We start from the raw sequence: 25241 nt of genomic DNA, 5'->3' as shown, positions 1-25241 counted from the left end.
CAAAGCAAAAAAGGTTTTGGAGACAGCTAAGTTAAGGACCCTGAGGTGAGGAGAATAGCCTGGATTATCCTGTGGGCCTCATGTCATCCGAAGGGGGTCCTTAGGAGAGAGAGCTGGGAGGGTCAGAGACAGAAGCATGAGAAGGACTCTACCAGACAGTGCTGGGTTTTTTGTTTTTTGAGGGGGTTCTCACTCTGCCACCCAGGCTGGAGGACAGTGGTGCCATGATGGCTGACTGCAGCCTCTACCATCCAGGCTCAAGTGATCCTCCCACCTCAGTCTCTCAAGCAGCTGGGACCACAGCTGTGTACCACAATACCTTGCTAACTTTTAAAAATTATTTGTAGCCAGGTGTGGTGGCTCATGCCTGTAATCCCAGCACTATGGGAGGCTGAGGCAGGCAGATCACAGATTCAGGAGATCAAGACCATTCTGGCTAACATGGTGAAAACCCATCTCTACAAAATACAGAAATTAGCTGGGCGTGGTGGCGCACGCCTGTAGTCCCAACTACACGGGAAGCTGAGGCAGGAGACTCGCTTGAACCTGGGAGGCGGAGGTTGCAGCAAGCCGAGATTGTGCCCGCTGCACTCCTGCCTGGGTGACAGAGCGAGACTCCGTCTCAAAAATAAACAAATAAATACAAATTATTTCAACATCTCGCTGTGCTGCCCACACTGGTCCCGAACTCCTGGGCTCAAGCAATCCTCCCGCCTTGGCCTCTCAAAGCATAAGCCACTGCACCCAGCCCCACTGCTATTTTGAAGATCAAAGAAGAGGCCATGAGCCAAGGAATGCAGGTGGCCTCTAGAAGCAGGAAACAGCAAGAAAACACATTCTCCTCTGAAGCCTCTAGAAGGAACCAGCCCTGCTGCCACCTTGGTTTTAGCTTGGTGACGCCTACATTGATTGGACTTCTGACCTCCAGAACTGTAAAGATAAAAACGGGAGGATCACAAGGTCGGGAGTTTGAGACCAGCCTGGCCAACATGGTAAAACCCCATCTCTATTAAAAATACAAAACATAGCAGGGTGTGGTGGTAGATGCCCGTAGTCCCAGCTACTGGGGAGGCTGAGGCAGGAGAATCACTTGAACTTGGGAGGCAGAGGTTACAGTGAGCCAAGATTGCACCACTGCCCTCAAGCCTGGGCGACACAGCCTGACTCTGTCACCAAAAAAAAAAAAAAAAAAAATTTAAAAAGTAGTCAGACGTGGTGGCATGTGCCTGTAGTTCCAGCTACATGAGTGACTGAGGTGGGAGGATCGCTTGAGCCCAGGAGGTTGAGGCTGCAGCAGGCTGTGATCACACCACTGCACTCCAGCCTGGGCGACAGTGTGAGACTTCCACCGAAGAAAAAAAAAAAAAAAAAAAAGAGCGGAGCCAACATTCCAACATTAACAGTCATAGGCCTATTCAGAAAAATAAAAAACAAAGAGAAAAGTGGAGCCAACACACACATTCATATCAAAGACCTGAAAAGTGGATTTCCTGCTTTCCAGGATCAGTTTACCGAGTAGCTGATGGCCACTTTTTAAAAACCCTCAACTAACATGTCTTCATCTTCAATGAATAAACTAAATGGATGACAGTGGGGTTCCTGAACCCAAAGCGGGGTTTTGGGAACTTGGCAGGCCATGGAGCTGCAGGCAGAAGGCCAGGAACCTGCAGGGCTGGTGTTGACACAGGGTCAGGGACACCCCTCGGTCCCCAGCAAACCGGGGTGGCCAGCCTCTGTGTGTGAACAAGGATGCGTGTTCCCCCTTTGGAGGAAAGATCCACAGCTTCCCAATTCTCAAAGAGCTTTGTGCCTCCCTAAATACTAAGGAGCAATCACTTTGCATCCATCTCAAAGAAAAATAAGGAGACTTCTCAAATGAGGTGACCGTTTCAGAATTCCTCTAAAATCGCCGTGCCCGGGTCGAGTTTGCTAAGTGAACACCATGGCGCTCACTGCTCTTCCCGGCAGGCGAAGCCTCCGTGCTTGGTAAGTTCTCACACAAGTGCATGTATCAGAATCTACCCCTGCCCCCACCCAAGGGCTGGGGCAGATTTCTAGGTCCTGGCCTCATCGCTCAGGATCAGTGGGGCTGGGTGGAGCCAGAGAAGCTGCATTTCCAACAACCAGATTCAATAAGACCTCCAGGCTTTCTGTCTCCCTGGCCACTTCCCAACCGAGCGCCAGGAGGGACCCATCACTCCATGTCGCAAACTCAACCTCTAAAATCCCTGGCTGGGAAGGGACACCCTCCTGGCTGAGAGTAGCCAAGAGGCTCTGGTGGGCAGCCCCAGAGGCAGTGCTTTGCCTCAGTCCCTGAAGGATTTCTGGACACTGGTGACACAAAGTTTGCTGTGACACCACCAAGCTGCAGGCCGTGAGTATGGAAAGCTCACACCCACGGCGGGATCCTTCTCACACCACCGGCCGGTGCTGCCCCGTTATCAATACACATCCCCCACGCAAACACCTTCCCTCCTCTTTCCTCCCTTCCTCCCACACCTTTCCTCTCACCAGGCTTCTGTAAAAGGGACAACGCATCCACTTTCTTTTCCGAGGGCCTGCTGCAACAGGAATACCCGAGTATTTATTAATGATTGCTATCTGTGAGGCTGGTAACCAATCCTGCAGCCGCCACCTGCTGGCTGTGTGACCTAGGATGACCTACGTGAACCCCGGAGCCCTGCCTTTCTCCGCATAAAGCAGGGATCATCACAGGTCACTTCTGTGCACATCTCTGTTCTAAGCATTTCACATGCACCGACACAGTAATCCCAATAACGCTACCGGGTAGGTATGATCATGATTAATCCCTTTCAACAGACAGGTACACTGAGGGGGAGGGGGCTCATGCCTTGCCTCAAATCACTCAGCTGATAAAGATCAGAGGCGGGACTGCCATGTGGGGCCAGCAATCTGTCCACTGTCCTATCTGGGGTGATGATAGTGAGGAGGAAGAGGACTACCGTGAAGATTAAGTAAGGGCTGGGTTCGGTGGTTCACGCCTGTAATCCCAGTGCTTTGGGAGGCTGAGGCAGGCACATCACTTGAGATCAGGAGTTTGAGAGCAACCAAGCCGACATGGAGAAATGTCGTCTCTACCAAAAACACAAAGAGTAGCCAGGCGTGGAGGCGGGCGCCTGTAATACCAGCTACTCAGGAGGCTGAGGCAGGAGAATCGCTTGACGCCAGGAGGTGGAGGTTGCAGTGAGAAAAGATCGTGCCAGTGTACCCCAGCCTGGGTGATGGAGTGAGACTCTGTCTCCAAAAAAAAAAAAAAAAAAAAAAAATAGATTAAATAAGACCCCAGGCTTAAGGCAGGATGGCACACAGCACAAGCTCAGTAGATGTCAGTCAAGACAAATGCCACTACCATGACTGTCACGATAGAAAATTCCCAAGGGATTGTCATTGCTAGCCCAGTGGTCCTCAACAGGCAGTCCCAGACCAGCAGCACCTGGGAACCTGTGCGAAATGCAGATTCTCTGGCTCCAGCCAGCCCCGGCGATTCTGAAGGCTGAGGGTGAGGCCGGGAAATCTGCTCCAGACCTCAAGCAGGCTTGGAGGTGGATTCTGATACATGCACTACTGTGAGAAGCATCCAAGCACCGAGCAGCGTGGGGAGGACACAAGACTGAGGTTCCGAGGAGGGAAAAGCTTCCCCAGATTCGCACAACTGGCAGATGGTGTCGCCGGGGCTCGGCTCTCCCAGCCACACCTTGATGCTCTGTCTGCAGCTCGCCACACGGCGAGGGGTCTGCCAGGAAACGCACTCCTGATGAGCAGGCGGAAGCCGCGGGCATGAACAGGCCGTTAGAAGGTCTGAAGACAACGCCCCCAAATTCAGTCTCTTAACTAAACAGACACTTTCCAAAGCCATCATCATTTCCCAGAATACAGAGTGACCTAGAAACCAGGGCCAGAAAAGAACCTCCCGTACTGAGGTGGCTTTCTTTCCCTCTTCTCCTTCCCTCTTCCCTCCTTAATTCTTTCTTCCCTTTTCTTTTTTTCTTTTTCTTTTTTTTTTGGAAGAGCTGTTTAAGGACTGACTTCTGCGGTGTCTTCATTTATTTATTCCTCCAACAGTGATTATGTTTCAAGCCTTGTCATGAGCACTGGGGTCCCAAAAGCTCAAAATCCTAGTGAAACTTGTTAATGAAGACTGCCTGTAGCGTTTTACCCGCATGCCCGTTCCTATCAGTGCAGTATGAGTGCATTTTTTTTGGTTTTTTAGTAGAGACAGGGTTTCACCATGTTGGTCTCGAACAAGCTGACCACGTGATCCGCCCACCTCAGCCTCCTAAAGTGCTGGGATTATAGGCGTGAGCCACCGCGCCCAGCTGAAAAACGGTATGTTTTGTGTCACTGTGTAACATGACTTCGTCTCATTCAGTGTACTTAACTTTAAATTCCACTTTTTCAGAGAGTCATATTTCCACTCCTGCTTTTCATGTGTGTGTTTGGATTCGGCTGGGATAGCTTTGCCCAGCTTTTTCTTTTTAAATCATTTGAAAACCTCACCCTCTGTCTCTTAATGGTAGAATGTGGTTCAAACATTTGGTGTAATAATCGACATACATTATTTTACTCCTTCAGAAAATGTTTAACTCTTAGAACTTAATTTTAGCTGAATCGCTTTCAAGAAGAAAAAGAGACCCATTTAAAGAGGAAAGAAAGAAGATGAGGGGGAAGAGCTTAGTCACGAAGCCTGCTCTGACCTTACGGAGTCCAGTGACCTCATATTTACAGGAATCTGGAATAAATGAAGGCAGACAGAGGCAAAGATGGTGGTGGGGCGGAGGGTTGGGGGACAGCTGCAAAGGCGGGGATGGTGACAAGAGGCTGAGTGAAGCCCTAGCTGGAGGCCGGGTGCGCTGGCTCACCCCTACCTACACTCCCAGCGCTTTGGGAGCCCAAGGCAAGAGACTCGCTCCAGCCCAGGAGTTCAGAATCAGCCTGGCCAATGTAGTAAGAGCCTGTCTCTGTTCAGAAAATAAAAAAAATAAAAAACATTAGCTGGAGATGAAGAATGCTGCCCTAATCACGAAATTTTAAATCTAGAAGATTCCCTGGATGTGATCATCCCAGTTCTGGGTCATCCCACCACAAGGAAACAGCTTGGCAAGATCACACAGCCTGCTGGCAGCAGAACTGGGACCACAATCACATCATCTGGGTCACCGTGTCCCCAAAGCCCCGACAACCAGAGGGAACAGACTATGTTCTGCAGGATTCACCTAAGCAAAACCAGGCTAACACTCCCTGGTTAAAATTCGGAGGGAAAAAAGGGAGGAAGGGCTTCGGATAACAAGAGTGGTTATTAACTAGTAGTAAATTAGGGTAGTCTGTATTCTCGTCTTTGTGCTAAGTGTGTGTACCACTGAGAAGAAATACTGTGAGCGGGCATTTCGTTAAGTGCAGCAGCACAGCTGGGAAGATGTCTAAACCGTTGAAAAAATGAAGTATCTGAAGCATGGGAATCTTCAAACTATGAAAGCATCTGAGTAAGGCCAGGTACACCTGGATTAGGTGGCAGTGCTACTATCTCTAGAAATGGGGAAATGGGCAACGTTTGCAGAAACGAGTGGTCTCAGATAAGAAGTTGGCCGGCTGCAGTGGCTCACACCTGGAATCCCAGCGCTCTGGGAGGCAGAGGTGCACAAGATCATCTGAGGCTGGGAGTTTGAGACCAGCCTGGCCAAGGTGGTGAAACCCTGTCTCTTCTAAAAACACAAAAGTTAGCCAGGTGTGGTGGTGAGCTCTGTAATCCCAGCTACTCAGGAGGGTGAGGTAAGAGAATCGTTTGAATTCAGGAGGTGGACGTTACAGTGAGCCAGTATCAGTCCACTGCATTCCAGTCTGGGCAACAGAGTGAGACTCCATCTCAAAATAAATAACTAACTAAAGAACTTTAGCTCTGAGGCACTGGAATAAAGTCTCAAGTATGCAGCCCTCGCAGCTTGCCTGCTGAGGTCTTAACAGGCTCTGAGAGGCTGTTGGTGAAAACGCATCCTACTCACATCTGCATAGATGTTGGTTCCAATCACCGGAGCCCAGTGGGACGGTTGGTCTCTGCAGTGCGCCGGACAACGGACCCTGGAAAACAGGAAGCATTTATGTGATGGGCCTGAGCACAGAAAACCAAACTTCTTAAGCTGGCTCTCTTCACTTGAATTCCAATATTTAAGCTCTTAGATGAAAGGAAAGTGCCAAACAGTTTTCCTCTTTAAGAAAACAAAAATTAGTTTGCAGCAGAGGTAAAGACAGTATTTTTGCTTTTGTTAAACAGTACAGATAGCACTTTTTAAAACACACACACATGTGCCAGCCGCGGTGGCTCACGCCTGTAATCCCAGCACTTTGAGAGGCTGAGGTGAGTGGATCACAATGTCAGGAGTTCGAGACCAGCCTGGCCAACACGGTGAAACCGAATCTCTACTAAAAATACGAAAAAATGAGCTGGGCATGGTGGCGGGAGCCTGTAATCCCAGCTACTTGGGAGGCTGAGGCAGGAAAATCACTTGAACCTGGGAGGCAGAGGTTTCAGTGAGCCGAGTACACTCCAGCCTGGCGACAGAGCAAGACGGTGTCTCAAAAAATAAAAATAAAAATAAACACACATACGCAAAAGACAGGCACAAACAAAAAAGGGGATAAAATCTCAGAGAGAAGAGTATGGAACGTGAGGCCGCCCCTCCCACGCTTGGGTGTTGGCCAGTTCGTGCTGTGGGTACATTGTGGAGATTAGTATCGAGAGACTTTTTCTAAGGCCGCTTCCCTGTGTGGAGGAGGAAAGGGTGGAGGGCCCTCACGTCAGTGAGTCACAGAATATTCCGAAGAAGGGACACTGATAACCTGGGGCAGAAGGGGTTAGATCACACTGTGTCAGTCAGCACAGCCCTACAGACACCCCAGGGAATAAGGAAAGGGCCTCTAACTGGAAATGGGTGACCCTGGGTGGTATGACAAACCAGGAAAGAGCAGGGGCTTTATGTAAGAAAAGGTCTTCTGTGTTTATCAGGAACAGTCCACGTGGGCTGGAGCCCAGGGACCAAGAAACCAAAACGGCAGGCGAAAGCCATCTGGCCCCAGATAGGCAGGATGCCGGGAGGGAAGGAAGCCAGGCAAAGGGACTGAGAAGTTCAAACAGTTCTTAGGGGCGGGGAGGCAGGGAAATGAGTAGGTAGAAAGAAAGGGTGTGTGTGTGGACTGAAAAAAAAAAAAAATAGGCCAGGCGCGGCATCTCATGCCTGTAATCCCAGCACTTCGGGAGGCTGAGGCTGGCGGATCACCTGAGGTCAGGAGTTTGAGACCAGCCTGACCAACATGGAGAAATCCTGTCTCTACTAAAAATGCAGAATTAGCTGGGCGTGGTGGCGCATGCCTGTAATCCCAGCTACTCCGGAGGCTGAAGCAGGAGAATAACTTGAACCTGGGAGGTAGAGGTTGCTGTGAGCCGAGATTGCGCCATTGCACTCCAGCCTGGGCAACAAGAACAAAACTCTGTCTCAAAAAAAAAAAAAAAAAAAAAAAAAAAAAAAGAACTGGGGAGAGTCTAAGAACATTCTCTCCTACTTCTTTTGGAATGTTGAATGCAGGTCAGAAATGAACTTTTTAGACACTGTACTCTGTCACATTTTTCTGTTTGTATTTTCTGAAATTCTTTCCGTCTGCTTCTAGTATTTAGGGAAAATCTATTAAGCCTAAGTGGGGTGGTGGCCGACGGAAAGGAGTCTGGACCCCTCTCCAACTGGTCACCCTCCCGGGGCCTTTCCTCGCTTGGATCTTGGTGTCACCACCTATTGTCCCTTATGGAATTCACAGGCCTCCAGCCCAAGACAAGGGCTCACGAGGCCTCACCACCCAGCCTCCAGGGCTGCTGTCTTCATCCCCACAGCATTTCCACCCAGGGTCCTGGGACCTCACTGTATTTCTCATTCTGCAATGGAGCTAAGTCAGAAAGCGCACTCTGTCTGAAGCGCAGCTCAGGACCACAGATGTACCATAGAATCTGAACCCTGGGGAACATCTATAAAGTGGGCACGCCCCCAAGACCTGCGGCATTTTCCATCTGAGAAATCCTCGGCTGATTCAAATAAGAGGGAATTTCCTGTGTGCTCTTTCCAAGAGGATCTACCAGGAACTGTAGTGACACGTGTTGCCAGGATACCCTTTATTTTATGCTGAGAGGTACTGCCCCCCAAGGGTCAGTCATTTGGGGTCTGCTGCCTCTAGAACCTACTCCTGGGACAAATCCATTGTCATGTGTCCACAGAATGGAATGCTGCATGATGATATGAAAGAAAAAACTACTGACACGCTCCCCAACACGCTGGGTCTCAAACATGTAACACAGAGTGAGAGAAGCCAGACCCCCCCAAGGCCACACCCATAATTTTGCAGAAAAAACAAAATCAGAGCAACAGAAAGAAGTGCCCTGGTGGCAGGGGTGTGGCGGGGAGGTGGAGGCAGGGGGACCAGGACGTGATGATATGGGGTGGTGACTATGCCCTACACTTGGATGGGTGGCAGCTATGCAAATGTATACCTTCACCAAAACACATCATGTACTTCTAACGGGTAGATCGTATCGTGTACCTCAATAAAACCAATTTTTCATTTTATTTATTTATGTTGGGATGGAGTTTCACTCTTGTCACCCAGGCTGGAGGACAGTAGCATGATATCATCTCTCTGCAACCTCTGCCTCCCGGGTTCAAGCGATTCTGCCTCAGGCTCTCAAGTAACTGAGATTATAGGCACCTGCCACACGCCTGGCTAGTTTTTGTATTTTTGGTAGAAATGGAGTTTCAACATGTTGGCCAGGCTAGTCTTGAACTCCTGACCTCAGGTGATCCACGGCCTTGGTCTCCCAAAGTGCTGGGATTACAGGCAGGCAAGAACGACCCCACCGCCCCTGTGGCCAAACCTGATTTTTTTAAAGCTACTGTTTTCTTTGTTGTTGTTTTTTTTTTTTTTTTTTTCTGAGACACGGTCTTGCTCTGTCACCCAAACTAGAGTGCAATGCTATGTTCTCCACTCAATGTAACTGTGCCTGTAACTGTGCCTCCCAGGTTGAAGCCATTCTGGTACCTCAGCCTCCTGAGTAGCTGGGTCTACAGGTGCGTGTCACCATACCTGGCTAATTTTTTTATTTTTAGTAGGTGAAACATAATTTCACCATGTTGGCCAGGCCCGTCATGGACTCCTGGCCCCAGGTGATCCACCTGCCCTGACCTCCCAAAGTGCTGGGATTATAGATGTGAGCCACATCACCCAGCCTAAAAAGCTCCATCTAACACCTCCATAGAAAAGATGACAGATCAGGCCCACCTTACCTTGGGCAGTGGGTCGCTGGCTTTTCAAATGGACACAGCTGAGCGACAGTGGTGTAGCAATCCAAATCCTGCACTGTGAACAGGAGGAAGGGAGAAAGGGTCAGGTCCCGGCATGCCTGGGCCTCAGGCTACTGGGCTGTGAAATGAGCTACTACAATACCAGGGCCTGTGGGTTCCCTGAGACCTTGAACACAGCTGGGACAAGGACCCAGTGGGCTCCTTGTACCCCACGTAGGGCCCTCAAGAGATGAAACAAAACCCAGGGCCTGTGTGTGTCTGTGGGTTGAGGGCACTGTCACCCCCAGTCATTTCTCTGTGGGGCTGATGGTGCTTTTCATCTGAATGGTGCCTGTCTTATTTGGAAGCTTTTCCTGACTTGATTATCTTTGCCCCTCACAGCAGGTATTATTCTGAGTATGTAGATGAGGAAAATGAAGCTCCGAGAGCTTGGAATGGCCTCCCAAGGCCTCCCAGGACTGAAGTGGGAGCCCAGGTTTCCCGGGCCCGCTCTAGAGCTCTTCCTGACATGCGATCCACCTGCTGCCGCTAACCATGGCACATCCATCCCTGCCAAGGGACCAGGAGCTTTTTCTTCAAGGTCATTAGTTGTGTTTAAACAACAGCTCTAATACTGGCCACCTGTGATCTCTGACAGCCTGTCTTTCTTTAGTCCAGGACTAGGTAACCTTTCCCTTTTTCTTTCTGTTTTTGGGTTGTTTTTTTTTTTTCTCTCTTTTTTTTGAGTTGGAGTTTTGCTCTTTTTGCCCAGGCTGGAGTGCAATGGCATGATCTCAGCTCACTACAACCTCCGCCCCCCTGGGTTCAAGTGATTCTCCTGCCTCAGCCTCCTGCGTAGCTGGGATTACAGGTGCCTGCCACTATGCCCAGCTAATTTTTGTATTTTCAGTAGAGACAGGTTTCACCATGTTGGCCAGGTTGGTCTTGAACTCCAGACCTCAGGTGATCCACCCACCTCAGCCTCCCAAATTGGTAGGATTACAGGTGGGAGCCACCTCACCTGGCCTGTTTTTTGTTTTTTTGTTTTGTTTTTTTGTTTTTTTTCCAGCAGGAGTCTATGTGGTCCAGGCTGGAGTGCAATGGCATGGTCTCGGCTCACTGCAACCTCCACCTCCCAGGTTCAAGTGATTCTCCTGCCTCAGCCTCCTGAGTAGCAGGGACTACAGATGCCCACTACCATGGCTGGCTAATTTTTTGTATTTTTAGTAGAGGTGGGGTTTCACCATGTTGGCCAGGAACTCCTCACCTCAGGCGATCCAAACTCCTCTCAAAGTGCTGGGATTATAGGCGTGAGTTACCGTGCATGGCCAGGTAAATTTTTTCTTAAAGGACTAGAGGGTAAACATATTTGATTTTGTGCTGCTATGGTAAAAGTCAAGACTAATCAACCCTGGGGATATAAGAGAGAGGAGCTATAGATGATATGTAAATGAATGGGTGTAGCTAGCTGTGTTCCAATAAAACTTTATTTACAAAACCAGGCAGTAGGCAGGATTTAACTTGAGTCATCCTCTGCTGTACCCTGCTGGTCCAGTCTACCACTTCAACAGGCCATGGTTCTATACAGCTGTCTAACAAAGGGCACTGGTTTAGTACGACAGAGAACTTCTGTTCAATGGGGAGATCATTCAGATTAAGTTTGGAAGAACATTTAAAGCAAAGGTGTCCAGGCCAGGTGTGGTGACTCATGCCTGTAATCCCAGCACTTTGGGAGGCTGAGGCAGGTAGATCACCTGAGGTCGGGAATTCAAGACCAGCCCGGCCAATGTGGCAAAACCCCATCTCTACTAAAAAAAAAAGTACAAAAATTATCTGGGTGTGGTAGCAGGCACCTGTAATCCCAGCTACTCAGGAGGCTGAGGCAGGAGAATTGTTTGAACCCACAGGAGGAGGTTTCAATAAGCCAAGATCATTGCATCAGCCACTGCACTCTAGCCTGGGTGACAGAGTGAGATGCTTTATGGAAAAAAAAAAAAAAAAAAGAAAGAAAAGAAAAAATAGGCCGGGCACGGTGGCTCATACCTGTAATCTCAGCACTTGGGGAGGTCAAGGTGGACAGATCATGAGGTCAGAATTTCAAGACCAACCTGGCCGACATGGAGAAACCTCATCTCTACTAAAAATACAAAAACTGGCTGGACATGGCGGCATGTTCCTGGAATCCCAGCTACTTGGGAGGCTGAGGCAGGAGGATTGCTTGAACTGGGACCTGGGAGGTGGAGGCTGCAGTGAGCCCAGATTGTGCCATGCACTCCAGCCTCGGCTACAGAGCAAAACTGTCTCAAAAAAAAAAAAAAAAAAAAAAAAAAAAAGCAAGCAAGGGTGTCCAATCTTTTGGCTTCCCTGGGCCACTCTGGAAAAAGAATTGTCTCAGGCCACCACACATAAAATACACTAACACTAAAGAGAAATATAAGCTACAAAAAAAAAAAAAAAAAAAAAAAAAGGTCCATGTAGAAATCTCAAGTTTACCAATTTGTGTTGGGTAGCATTCAACACCGTCCTGGGCCACATGCAGCCCATAAACCACGGGTTGGACAAGCTTGATTTAAAGGCACAAAAATATATTTCTGACATATACATACATGTTTTGAAACAGGGTCTTGCTGTGTCACCCAGGCTGGAGTGTAGTGGCACGATTGTGACTCACTGCAGCTTTGATCTCCCAAGCTCAACCCTCCCATCTCAGACTCCGCACTAGCTGAGATACAGGTCTCTGCCATCCTGCCCAGCTAACGTTTTGCATTTTTTTTGCAGAGACAGGGTCTTGCTGTGTTGCCAGGACTGGTCTCAAACTCCTGGGCTCAAGCCATCCTCCTGTCTCGGCCTCCCAAAGTGCTGAGATTACAGGTGTGAGCCAATGCATCAGTTAGACACGTAATGATTTAAGAAAAAAATCAGGTTACCAAATTGTATGTAATTTCAAGTTTTAAAAGTCATCAATGTAGATATTACCAATGTACAAACTTGTAATTCATAGAGAAAACAAACTGAAATATTCGCCAAAGTGTTGACGACGGTTATCTCTGACTGCTGGAATTCAGGTTATCGTTACAAACAAATGTTCCACTCCATGTTTAAATTATCTGGAACAAATTAGGCATTCTTTTTGCAATAAGAAGAAAAGCTATTTTAATAAAGATAGAACTTGTGCGTCAAGGGCAAATGGTAAGAGTTGCTTTCCCCAAGGAAAGGCACGGTTTGCAGGCAGAGCTCTGGGGAGGAAGCTGCAGTGGCTCCTGAATCCCTGCTTGCCTGAGATTATTCCAGTCAAAGGTACAGTGTGGGCAGCTATAATCCATCCCCCCACTTCTGGATGGATTGTGTTCCCCCATCATGCATCCCACCTTCCAAATGAACATACCCTGAGCAATGTAAAAAGCTGGACCAGAATGGCAAGTAAGGGCCACACACTTCCCTACACCTCCCTCTCTTGCCCATGGCAGACATTACTAATCTATCAAGCTCTGTTTTCTGCTAAGCCCAGATGGAGGCCTCGGAATCCTTAACACAACACCCCAGGTAGCCATTACCGATTGACAGAAAGTGGCACTACCAATGAAACCTCTCAGACACTCTACCCCAGCCGTCAGTACATCTGTGGCATTCAGCTGGCAGCCTCAGCCCTGTGTTTCCGGTTCAGTGATTTTGGGCCAATTTCCAGTCCAGATATTCTTAGAAGCTGGTTCAAGAAATAACCTCTTGAAAAAGCCTTGACAATGACGAGAACCACAATATTCACAGGCATGACAAACATTAAATCAGTGACTAAAGGAAGTGAAATTTCCAGGAAAATCTGAGCTAACCCAGGTATTATGGTCACAAAAAAGACTGGCCAGCAGCTTACCTTTCACTTTTGACACCATGAATGAGCCAGAAGATTTGTATTTGCTGTTTAAAAAAAAAAAAAAAAGCCATTTAGGTAAATGCAAACAGAATTGCTTCTAAAAGTGAACGCTCGCTCCTGTACCCATCTTATTTGCAGTCTCGACTGGACACTTTTCTACTTGTTTCCTATCAGCCTGAGGGCTGTCAGAACGTTCTAGAGCAGGGCATCTTAACTTCTTCTGCACCAAGGATGCTTCTGGTAGCCTGGTGAGGCCTATAGACCCTTCTAAGAAGAATGGTTTTCCAATGTTTAAGATAAATTTAGTCTAAGCACAGCTGCAAGATTGAGAAATTATAAAAAGATAAATTTAAAACATTACAAAGGAAGGTAGTTATTTTTAATACCATGATCAAATCATAAAAACACATTTGCATCAGAGCTGTGGGTTTCCTTCCTTCCTTCCTTCCTTTCTTCTTTCTTTCTTTCTTTCCTTCTTTCCTTCTTTTCTTTCTTTCTTTCTTTCTTTCTTTCTTTCTTTTCTTTCTTTCTTTCTTTCCTTCCTTCCTTCCTTCCTTCCTTCCTTCCTTCCTTCCTTCCTTTCTTTCTTTCTTTTCTTTCTTTCTTTCTTTCTTTCTTTCTTTCTTTCTTTTGAGATGGAGTCTTGCCCTGTCGCCCAGGCTGGAGTGCAGTGGCACTGTCTTGGCTCACTGCAACCTCTGCCTCAGGCTTAAGCAATTCTCCTGTCTCAACCTCCTGACAGTAGCTGGGATTACAGGTGCCCACAACCACGCCCAGCTAATTTTTGTATTTTTAGTCAAGATGGGGTTTTACCACGTTGGTCAGGCTGGTCTTGAACTGACTTTAGGTAATCCACCCGCCTCAACCTCCCAAAGTGCTGGGATTACAGGCATGAGCCGCCACACCCGGCCTGCCTGATACTTTTCAGTTTCCACAACACTGTCAAACACAGGAAAACTTCCCCGGAACCCTGATCACTGAACAGTTACCTGAGGGAATGCACGCCATTTCTCTCGGACTTCACGAAAAAGGGGACCTTCCCGTTCCTGGTGATGTCCACCAGGCCTCCCTTGTTGTCCAGGACTCCGTAGTGGATGGCGGCGCGGCATATGCTGGACGACTGGCGGGAGGGGAGGGCAACATCAAAGACAGACTCCCAGTTAAGCTTTGTCAGCAATTTTCATCAAAAATACCCAAATGTTAGTCCTCAACTCACTAAAAGCCCAAAGGACGTGCCAAAGTTCACCCCGCTCCTGCTTCTTGCCTCTGTCCATACCACACATTTGTTTCTGGGGTCGTTTACCTTACAAACTCATCCGCGTTGATGACAAACTAAGAGCAGTGACAAACAGCCCTTTCTCCACACTCAGTCCAGCATGGGAATGCTCGGTCTAAGACAGAGACTGGCCTGCAGGAGGATCGGTCCCCGAAAGTGGCTTTGCCAGTTTGTAAGCCCTTAAGTATACACCCGTACCAGTTCTAGAAACGCCAGGTTTGACTAAGGAGCGGAAAGAAAATCTTTTCCTACTAAAGTCAACCATGTGCTTTAAACATACGCAATGAGATTCCACACTAGCCATTTAGAGAGGGGCTGGGCACACTCACACTCTCGTAGAACAGAGTTCCAAAGATCTTTGCCTTGTGGTTCAGGCAGCCTGCCGGGCACTGGTACCTGAGGCGGAAGAGACAAAACGGTGTTGAGAGAGAAGCAGGCTGACGACATCTCACCATGACTTCATCATGTTTTTCATCGATGGCTCTATTACTAAACGCAGAAAAGCTTGATTCACGCGGATTGCACTGTTTTTGGACAAGTCACGATTTACCCGGTGCAGACTGAAGTTCATATTTGCACAATCACAATACAGTCATCGTTCAGGATCCGTGGGAGACTGTTTCCAGATCTTCCCTAGGATTCCAAAGTCTGCGGATGCTCAACTACCTTGTGCAGTGTCCTAGTATTTGTGTATAACCTTTGCATCTTTCCCGTATGCTTTAAAGCATCTCTAGATGATGTACGCTAACTACCACAAGGTAAGTGCTATGTGGATGGTGTTATACCACATTGTTCTTAAAATTTGTACCACTTTTATTATTGCATTGCAATACCATGCCCTTTTAAAAAAAATATTTTTGATCTGCAGGTGGTTGAATCTGAGGTTGGCTGAATCGGAGGCTGGTTGAATCTATAGAAACAGAAGATCAACCATACTTTTTTCATTTAAAAAAAAAAAAACAAGGGCAGGCATGGGGGCTCATGCCTATAATCTCAGCACTTTGGGAGGCCAAGGCAGGCAGATCACCTGAGGTCAGGAGTTCGAGACCAGCCTGGCCAACATAGTAAAACCCTGTCTCTACTAAAAATACAAAAATCAGCTGGATGTGGTGGCAGGTGCCTATGGTCCCAGCTACTCAGAAGGCTGAGGCAGGAAAATCACTTGAACCCAGGAGGCAGAGGCTGTAGTAAGCCAAGATCATGCCACTACACTCTAGCCTGAGCAACAGAGCAAGACTCTGTCACACACACAAAAAACAACCAAGATAGCACCTCACTCCATCACCCAGGCTGGAGTGTGTGGCACCGTTACAGCTCGCTGGAGCCTCAACGTCTTGGCTCAGGTAATCCTCCCACCTCAGTAGCCCAAGTAGCTGGAATTACAGGTGTGCACAACCACGCCCAGCTAATTTTGGGAGTTCTGCCATGTTGCCCAGGCTAGTTTCCAACTCCTGGGTTCAAGCGATCCACCCACCTTGGGGCATCCCCAAATGCTGAGGTTACAGGCACAAGCCACCATGCCTGGCCCCCCAAGCACTTTTTAACAGGGTAAAACTCAATGATGGTGTTGCTGTTTGTGGAAGTATAATCACTCTGATGCTTAAGAAAAGCTTTAAGAAAGCCTTCAACATTCATATCCATTAGCTCTTCAGCCTCCCTTGTAAATATATATCCCCAGCAAAAAGTCAGAAAGCCAGACCTGCAAGCATATCCCAACTGTTTATTTATTTATTTTTATTTATTTTTAATTTTTGAGACAGATTCTTGCTCTGTCACCCAGGCTGGAGTGCAGTGGCGTGATCTTGGCTCACTGCAGCCTCTACCTCCTGGGTTCAAGCGATTCTTGAACCTCAGGGAGCCTCAGCCTCCCGAGTAGCTGGGAACATAGGTGTGCACCACCACACCTGGCTAATTTTTGTATTTTTAGTAAAGAAAGTGTTTCACCATGTTGACCAGTCTGGCCTCAAACTCCTGGCCTTAAGTGATCCACCCACCTCGGTTCTGTCAAAGTGCTGGGGTTGCAGGTATGAGCTACCACGCCTGGCCACAACTGTTTATAATGGTGAAAAGCTAGAATTTAGCCAGCAGGTGGCAAAGCAATGGCTAAACGTGTTTATGTGCAGCTGTGTGTCAGAATATCATGCAGCCACTAAGCATGAAGTATGTGAGGCATATTTAGTGACTTTGGAAAATACTAAGCTTTCAAAAATACATAAGCAGGCTAGGCGTGGTGGCTCACGCCTGTAATCCCAGCACTTTGGGAGGCCAAGGCCGGGGGTCACCTGAGGTCAGAAGTTTGAGACCAGCCTGGCCAACATGGTGAAACCCCATCTCTACCAAAAATACAAAAAATGGGCCAGCCGTGGTGGCACGTGCCTGTAGTCCCAGCTACTTGGGAGGCTCAGGTGAGAGAATCACTTGAACCCAGGAGGCAGAGGTTGCAGTGAGCCAAGATGGCACCACTGCACTCCAGCCTCGGAGACAAAGCACAACTTCGACTTAAAAAAAAAAAAAAAGACCAGAAAATACGTAAACAATACATAAACAGCATTAGCCTCATCTGTGCACAGAAAAAGGGACTGGAAGGAAATACATCCAACTGCTACTGGTATTGATGAGATTCTGGGACACATTGTTTTCTTTCTACTTTTTTGTTATTTGCTTTCCTGAATCATTATTAATGAGCATGGATACTGCTTCAAGTCAGAAATAAAAAAGCCCAATATTATTTTTGTAAAAGCACCATGTACAGAAAAAAGGCATGCCAGACTGTGGGGCAGCTTCCACAGCAAGACTGCGGATGGTCCCACAGTTGCAGATTGGGGTAACATTTCTTGACGGGAGGCCTCTAACAGCCTTCTCCCTGCACGGGGAGTGCCCCACTCACCCCAACTCTGGAACTGCCTCAATGTTGTCTGACAAGGAATGTTCTCCAATACCTGTTCACTTTTTTCAACTCAGTACTACTCAGGTGTGATGCTCTCAAGATGTGCTGAGCATTCAGAAAGACGCATCACCACAAAAGGGCAACTCCAGCTCCTCAGCAGCCCCAGACGTGGCAGTGCACACGGTGGATGCCCTGCCAGGCGATGCCTGCTTCCTCGCAATCCACCCAGCACAGAGCCACGCCAATGGCACCCTGACCCTGAGCTCAAGGTTTTTGGCATGGCTACTCCACCACTGCTGTTGATCCATCAGGCTCCTCTCACCACAGCAACACAGGGGAGCGCACTGAGCCACCTCATCCCGCTGCTCCAGTCCCTCTCACCACCGTCCTGCCGACACCCAAGTAAAAGTGTTCTCCTGGCAAGCGAGTTCCCAATTCTTGCGATATGAACCCGCAGATTCCACCTTCTCTTTTTAACGTGGGCTTTAAATAACTCAATTTAGCTTTCAGCAAACTGACGCCAGAATTTGTAGGAAGACAAGAAAGTCCCCCTCTCCTAATGGCACGGTTTTCCCACCTCCACCCTGAGGGTTTTCGAGTGATGCCTGCACCTGTTGGCTGCTGACTACCGGAGAGAGCAGCCTGCACTCACACAGCCAAAACCAAACTCGTTCTTTTGTTTGTTTTTTTGAGATGGAGTCTTGCTCTGTCACCAGGCCAGAGTGCAGTGGTGTGATCTCAGCTCACTGCAACCTCCACCTCCCAGGTTCAAGCGAGTCTCCTGCCTCAACCTCCCGAGTAGCTGGGACTACAGGCGTGCACCACCAAGCCCAGCTAATTTTTATATTTTTAGTAGAGATGGGGTTTCACCATGTTGAACAGGATGGACTCAATCTCTTGACCTCAGGATCTGCCCGCCTCGGCCTCTCACAGGCGTGAGCCACCACGCCCGGCCCAAACGCGTTCTTTTTGGCAGACAGTGTTCCTCATGTGAATGACTGTGTCGGCTAGATGGATCTATTCACCTACCACAGGGGACACACCGGTGGCCCATCTGTCCACTGGGAGCAGCCCTGCTCAGATCCAGTAGCAGTCCCATAGGATCTGCCAATGCCCGAGGCCAACACGTGCCCGGACACTGCCCAGCCCTAGCCCCTGCTCTGCCTAGTGAGAGCCCAGCCCAGCCCCGGCTCACCTGTTACACGTGGACCCTTTGCACCTGTCCTTCATCTTGGTGTCACATCTGACCACTTGCGCTAGGAGAGAAATGCAAAAACACACATCACAGCACGAAAGCGGGAGGGTATGAAGACCTTTTCCCATGCTGAGGGGCATCCCGGAACATTCTGTAATCCAATCCATGCTATCCTAAGAGCAAGGGCCCTGCCTGACGGTTGCAGGCTTCCACTGGGGGCTCAGGGCTCAGACCCCCGGCCTACCACTTTCCAGTAACAGCATGACCACAGACAAGTTACTTCCCCTGTCTGAGGTTCATTTCCTGCATATGAAAGAGGGGGACAGTGACAGTAACCTGCCTTCAAGGGCTTTTGTGAGCACTGAGTGAGAAAGTGAACCTGGCCTTGGAGGGTGCCTGCACACTACGGGCCTGTGGTCCCACAGGGCTCTGCAGGGCAGGACTGATGAGGGCTAGGGAGGACCCTGCTCCGAGCCTGTGGGGCAGGGTACCCAGCCAGGCTCACCCGAGTCATCTCCTCCACTGCCAACATGCCTTTTGCAAAGCTTTTTGCTTTATTTTATGGGGACATATCAGGGTCTCGGAGTCCTGTTACGGTTTGAAAAGGGACTTAATCATTGTATGTTATTAAAAGAAACGATGGTGCCGTTTTGAACTCCCGGACAGACAAGCGTCTCAGGATATCTCCTGGTGAAAGCAAGCTACAGAATGATTCAACATCACAGGCGAAGACGTTTGAAGAGGACAGAGAGACCGGTGGAGCCAAGGAGAAGGTGGTTATGAAAAGAGAGGGGCTCTGAGGAGGCGAGTGTGAGGCTGCGCCTCAAACAGGGGCCAGGTGTAGGGCCTTGGAGGCTTGTGGGGCAAACGGAGAGCGCCGAGGGCATCCAGCCCAGGCCTCCAGCCACACCTGGGTGAAAACGCCCCTCCACGGCCCCAGCCTGCAGAAAGGTGGCTGCGAATGAGGCCCTGCAGCAATGTCTGGGGAATTGGAAGGGGAGCTGAACCCCATCCTGGGGAGGTGAAGGCAGCAAGAACAAAAGCTGGAGGAGCTGAGGTGCCCGGGGAGCCCCAAGGCCAGAGGCAAGTAGGGGAATAGTTGATATTTGGGGGATTCCCAGAAGTCTCAGGGAGGGGGAAACATCTCCAGGGGAATTATAGGCAACTTTGCAGTGATCTCAATGCACAGGGGCCTCTGCTGGCCCCGGGTGACTCGCGTTGCTTCAACTCATCCTCTGGGCAACGCTGATGTGGCATCACTGCCCCCACTTCATGGATGAGCCCACTGAGTCCCAGAGCCGAGACCCGGTGAGGAACGAGTGGAGCCTGCCAGAGCCAGGATGGACGCTGCCCTCAGCAGGGCCAGCACTTCCCAGAGGAACCTGACCTCAGCCCAGGTCCCTTGTGAAAGGACCAGGGAAGGTCTAACTTTAAAATACCTGCCTGGAGGAAAACAATGCCACCCAAGCGCGTCTCCTATAATGCTTGCTTTTGAAATGACTTAAAAACATCCCTTTTGAAAAACGTCTTAGGGTTGTGCTCCCACGAGCTTCGCCATACCCTGTTCCCCACTGTTTGTGGACTTGGAGACCTAAATCCGCTAGCTCCCCTCCTCCACCCACCCATCCCCTTTGGGGGTGGCTGGGAGGGCAGGCGGCTGCGGACGATGGCCGGGACTCACTCATGTAGGTGACCGCGGAGGCTTTCTTGGGCTTGGTGGGTCTGTTCACCCTCGGCTGGAGCCAAACATGGTTTTCTTCAGGAATGGGAGCCGTTTCCACCTCGTTCATCTCGTCTGTTTCAGGTTTGGGGGTGTAGGTCTCTTCTTAATAGTGGAGAGGAAGGAAAAGAGAAATCACACACTGGGATTCAACAAAAACGCACTTTGGGGGAAAAAAAGCCATTTGAAAACTAAACTTGTTTGAGGTTTGGTTTTACAAAGAATCATTTCAGTGGCAAAGACAAAGTTACATTTCAGAACAGAACTGGCCAGGTGGAATTCTACCAGCCCAGATGAGATGGGAACGTTTTCTGCTCACTGTGTTTGCTTTGGACCCACGATCAGCCAGGCAGCCCAGAGGTTACCAGGCCCCGTGCCCACACCTGGGTTATCATAATGGTTTCTTGTCCCATCTCCTCCTCTACCTGACCCTCTGCCCCAGGAAGCAACTTCAAGAAGCTGCCTTAGGCCCAGCGTGGTGACTCATGCCTATAATCCCAGCACTTCGGTAGGTTGAGGTTGGAGGATCACCTGAGGTCAGGAGTTTGAGATCAGCCTGGCCAACATGGCAAAATCCTGTCCCTACTAAAAATACAAAAATTAGTTGGGCATGGTGGCAGGCACCTGTAATCGTAGGTACCTGGGGGCGCTGAGGAAAGAGAATTGCTTCAACCCAGGAGGTGGAGGTTGCAGTGAGCTGAGATCACAACATTGCACTGGTGACAAGAGCAAAGCTCCATCTCAAAAAAAAAAAAAAAAAAGCAGCAGCAGCAGCTGCCTCGACCACTGGCCCAAAGCTGTAGCACTCTCCCGGGCGGTCCCATGCCCTCGGGTTTACACTGGTGGGGGGGGGGTCTTCCTTGTCACGCTCTCATCATGCTGCACAAAGGCCACCATCAGTGCTCTGAGAACCCAAATGCACGTCATAGCAGCACACTTACGTCCATCCCTTCTCTCCCCCTGCGAGTCAGGGCCACTTGACCAGCTCAATCGATCCTCTGTACTGGAATTCTGCTGCCCAGTAATGTCAGGCTCAACATGCAGAACCATCCAAAGACCCAACTCCTGGGTTTTAAAAAATGTAGTTCAACAGGTCCCCATCTTTTCCTAACTCAAGGACACTGTATATTATTATTTCTCCAACTATGACCATGACCCATGTTTTTTTTTTTTTTTTTTTTTTTTTTTTGAGACAGAGTCTCGCTCTTGTTACCCAGGCTGGAGTGCAATGGCGCGATCTCGGCTCACCGCAACCTCCGCCTCCTGGGTTCAGGCAATTCTCCTGCCTCAGCCTCCTGAGTAGCTGGGATTACAGGCACGTGCCACCATGCCCAGCTAATTTTTTGTATTTTTAGTAGAGACGGGGTTTCACCATGTTGACCAGGATGGTCTCGATCTCTTGACCTCGTGATCCACCCGCCTCGGCCTCCCAAAGTGCTGGGATTACAGGCTTGAGCCACCGCGCCTGGCAGACCATGACCCATGTTTTAAACATTTTAATTAACCAAACTTATTAAACCTCAGTTAGCTTATCTTCCAGTTTTCATCCCAAAAGACAACTATAAACTCCTCACCAGCATCTGCAATTAGACCACCAGGGGACCCATCTGTAAATTTCAGCTAAAGCAAATAAGCTGACTGCTATTTTCATTTGCCTGAGCTGCCCGATCAAGGACAAACTCATGAGCGTCTCTGCTGGCCCCCTTCACACCTTTATGGCATGCACCTCCCATGCTACAACAGATGTCTCTGGACCAGAGTTGGAAATCTGTGGCCCCCAATCTCCCCAAATGAAAAAGGTAATAGATGTGTTTCGGGGAAAACAATTTCAAGAATAACTAGAGCACCCTCCCAGGTCTCTTAGTGATTTTGGATTAAAGTCCAAGTTTCAGGCCGGGCGCGGTGGCTCAAGCCTGTAATCCCAGCACTTTGGGAGGCCGAGGCGGGTGGATCACAAGGTCAAGAGATCGAGACCATCTTGGTCAACAAGGTGAAACCCCGTCTCTACTAAAAATACAAAAAAATTAGCTGGGCATGGTGGTGCGTGCCTGTAATCCCAGCTACTCAGGAGGCTGAGGCAGGAGAATTGCCTGAACCCAGGAGGCGGAGGTTGCGGTGAGCCGAGATCGCGCCATTGCACTCCAGCCTGGGTAACAAGAACGAAACTCCGTCTCAAAAAAAAAAAAAAAAAAAGTCCAAGTTTCAGGGCCAGGCATGGTGGCTCATACCTTAATCCCAGCACTTTGGGAGGCCAAGGCGAGGGGAATGCCTGAGGGCAGGAGTTCAAGACCAACCTGCCGAATGGTGAAACCCCATGTCTACTAAAAACACAGAAATTAGCTGGGCATGCTGGTGGGTACCTATAAACTACTCGGGAGGCTGAGGCAGGAGAACTGCTTGAACCAGGGAGGCGGAGGTTGCAGTGAGCTGAGATCACGCCACTGCACTCCAGCCTGGGCGACAGAGTGAAACTCCGCCTCAAAAAAAAAAAACAAAAAAAAACACCAAACATCCAGTTCCATCAAGTGTTGCTCAATTCCTAAGTCTTATTTCCACTTCTTAAAATACATAAACTTTCTTTGCTCAAGGACAGACCAAGTATTTTATGTCTACACACCACCCGACACCCAAATGAGGGACAAATGAGTGACTCCCTGGTGACTTCCCTGGCCAGGGCACCCTGTAGCTACTTCACTGGCCAATCTCACTACCCTACAACCACCTCCACAGGCTGGTCCTGTCCCACAGGGGAAGAGACAGGTTTAGGTCAGAAGGTGGGAAGCCATTCTGAGCCCCAGTTCTAACGCTGGACGTGCTCATGGGTCACCCGGTACTGCTGCTCCCCAGCAGCTTGCTCAGGGCTGTCATTTCCCCATCACCTGCCTCATCCACCAGCTGCAAACTTCCAGATGCCAGGGGCCAGCCTGCTTCACCCCTGGCACCCAGCACACAGCAGCTGCTCAACAAAATTCATCAAATTCATAAATTATCAAACCCCCCAGAGAATCCTGTCATCTAAAGAAAAGAGCATACGTCCAGCAGAAGAGCTTAAAGACATTCAAGATGGGAACTCTGGAAGCACCTCTGGTAGCAGAAGCTATCGGTGGAAGCTTCAGGAAGACACCAGGTTTGCAAAGGCTGCCCAGGCGCGTGTCTGTTCTTCCCGTCAATGAAGCCATTCAGGCTTGCCCTCACTGAGAGTGGCAGCTGGCTGGAGAATAAGCCGGGTTTTCTTCCACTGGCCTGAGCATGTTTAGACCTCATAATCGCAGCTTTATTTAGCCGAAGAGAGTTTGGTAAAGCGGTCTAAAGCATTTGAGGACTCTCTATTTAAGAAAATGGGCAGACAGACAGTCCCGGCCCTCACACCCACACACAAAAAGGGGAAGGCTTTACCCACAGGATGGGCTGGATCTAAGTACCTCCTAATTAAGGCACCTTGTAGGGACCAGCACAGACCTGGGGAAATTCCGTGCAGAGGTCACGGCAAGGTTATTCTATGCTCCATCCTGCTCTGGGCTGGGGGGTCTCAGGGCCCAGGGCATTGATTATGTCACCCTACAGATTCCCATCTGGGTCTAAAACAGTGCTAATGTTCACTGAGCACGGGCCAGAGGCCGGCTGGGCCCTCCCTGCATTTTCTCCTGTCAACCTCCCGTTGCCTTCAGAGCATGACTGGCTGTATGTCACAGATGAGGAAGAAGGCCCTTCCCAGGCTCACACAGCTGGGGAGTAGCAGAGATGGGAGTCAAACCACCTTTCCCGGAAGCCTGTGCCTTCTATCACCACACAGGCAGGAGCGGGAGAGGAGAAACCTCTTTTTTAGCATCCTTCTGCCTGCTTCATCTCTGTGAGAGGTCAAGACCTTACCATGCCCCCTGGATATGCACCTGGTAAGTAGCTTCTGCAGATAAGCTGCTTCAGAGGAGACGTGCTGCATAATTAGCTACGAAAATTGGGATGCCTGCCAAGGGAAGTTGAATATTCCGACCAAAAATTTAAAAAATCAGCACCCAGAGCTACGTTGGCAGGGGTAAACTGGTATCTAATGTCTCTGTGTACATTTGTTCTTTGAAAATGCCCCTCTGTGACTATTGGCATATTTATTCAAACACCACACAGGGCACCCGTGCCATGTGCCCCTGGAGACCCCGGAGTGAGCTGACATCTGAGGCAACAGAACGATCAAGGTTCCCAAGGAGTCTGGAGGGTGATGAATATAGGCAGGTGCGCTGTCTGTGAGGTCCAGGAAGGCTCCCTGGAGGCAGGGCTCACACCAGGACTGCCACACATGACACATGACCCAGAGGACCTGGCACAAACTAATTTGTCATAGCAGATTTTGCAGAAAAGACACAGATGGGTCTGTCTTAGTGTCCAGATCACTGCTTCTTCTGTCCCCATCCCCGTTGAGGATGTCCCCTGTCCCCAGCGGGCAGAGTCAGCCACGAACGGCTGGCTGAGACAAGACAGCCTGGCTCCTGAGAGGGTCTGGGACCCCTGATCGAGCCCACCTGTTCTCCACTTCAGAGCCCGCCAGCCTGGTCCTGCGTCTAGCCCACCCTCTCCTGCTAGCAGAGCCAACTCAAACCTCGGTCCCAACAAGGCTGCTGATGGAGCCACGCAAAAAAACAAGCCTGGGCTTGTGGTCAGCCCTAGCCCAGCCATGCCCCATTGGGGACACAACTTCTGGGAGCCCAGGGAAATAACCCAAAACATGAGAAACCTGTTATTTATAGTAGCACAAGAAGTGGACACATCCTGATTGGAAACCAACAAAGAGATGGTGGGTGGGCAGGATGGCACATGCCTGTAATCCCAGCACTTTGGGAGGCTGAGGAGGAAGGATTGCTTAAGCTGGGAGTTTGAGACCAGCCTGGGCAATATAGTGAGATCCCATCTTTATAAGAAACTTAAAAAATTAGCTGTGGTGGCATGTGCCTGTAGTCCCAGCTACTCAGGA

At 49.4% G+C, this 25241-nt stretch overlaps 1 protein-coding gene across 2 annotated transcripts in view; it reads right to left on the bottom strand.

The window, feature by feature from the left end:
• The window catches only part of CRISPLD2 (cysteine rich secretory protein LCCL domain containing 2), an 88907-nt gene that overhangs the window by 18722 nt on the left and 44944 nt on the right, over positions 1-25241 (bottom strand). For both annotated transcript variants that reach the window (XM_010333667.3, XM_010333668.3), the window contains exons 7-13: positions 20240-20383; positions 18559-18619; positions 14806-14872; positions 14190-14320; positions 13201-13244; positions 9336-9408; positions 6018-6093 (exon numbers count right to left, since the gene is read on the bottom strand). In XM_010333667.3, coding sequence (XP_010331969.1) covers positions 6018-6093; positions 9336-9408; positions 13201-13244; positions 14190-14320; positions 14806-14872; positions 18559-18619; positions 20240-20383 — 596 coding nt within the window. The remainder of the gene's footprint in view (positions 1-6017; positions 6094-9335; positions 9409-13200; positions 13245-14189; positions 14321-14805; positions 14873-18558; positions 18620-20239; positions 20384-25241) is intronic.

Source organism: Saimiri boliviensis, chromosome 1, assembly GCF_048565385.1.
Source record: "Saimiri boliviensis isolate mSaiBol1 chromosome 1, mSaiBol1.pri, whole genome shotgun sequence".
Lineage (NCBI taxonomy): Eukaryota > Metazoa > Chordata > Mammalia > Primates > Cebidae > Saimiri > Saimiri boliviensis.
The sequence above is the reverse complement of the archived record's forward strand: the minus strand, read 5'-3'. Positions and strand labels throughout refer to the sequence as shown.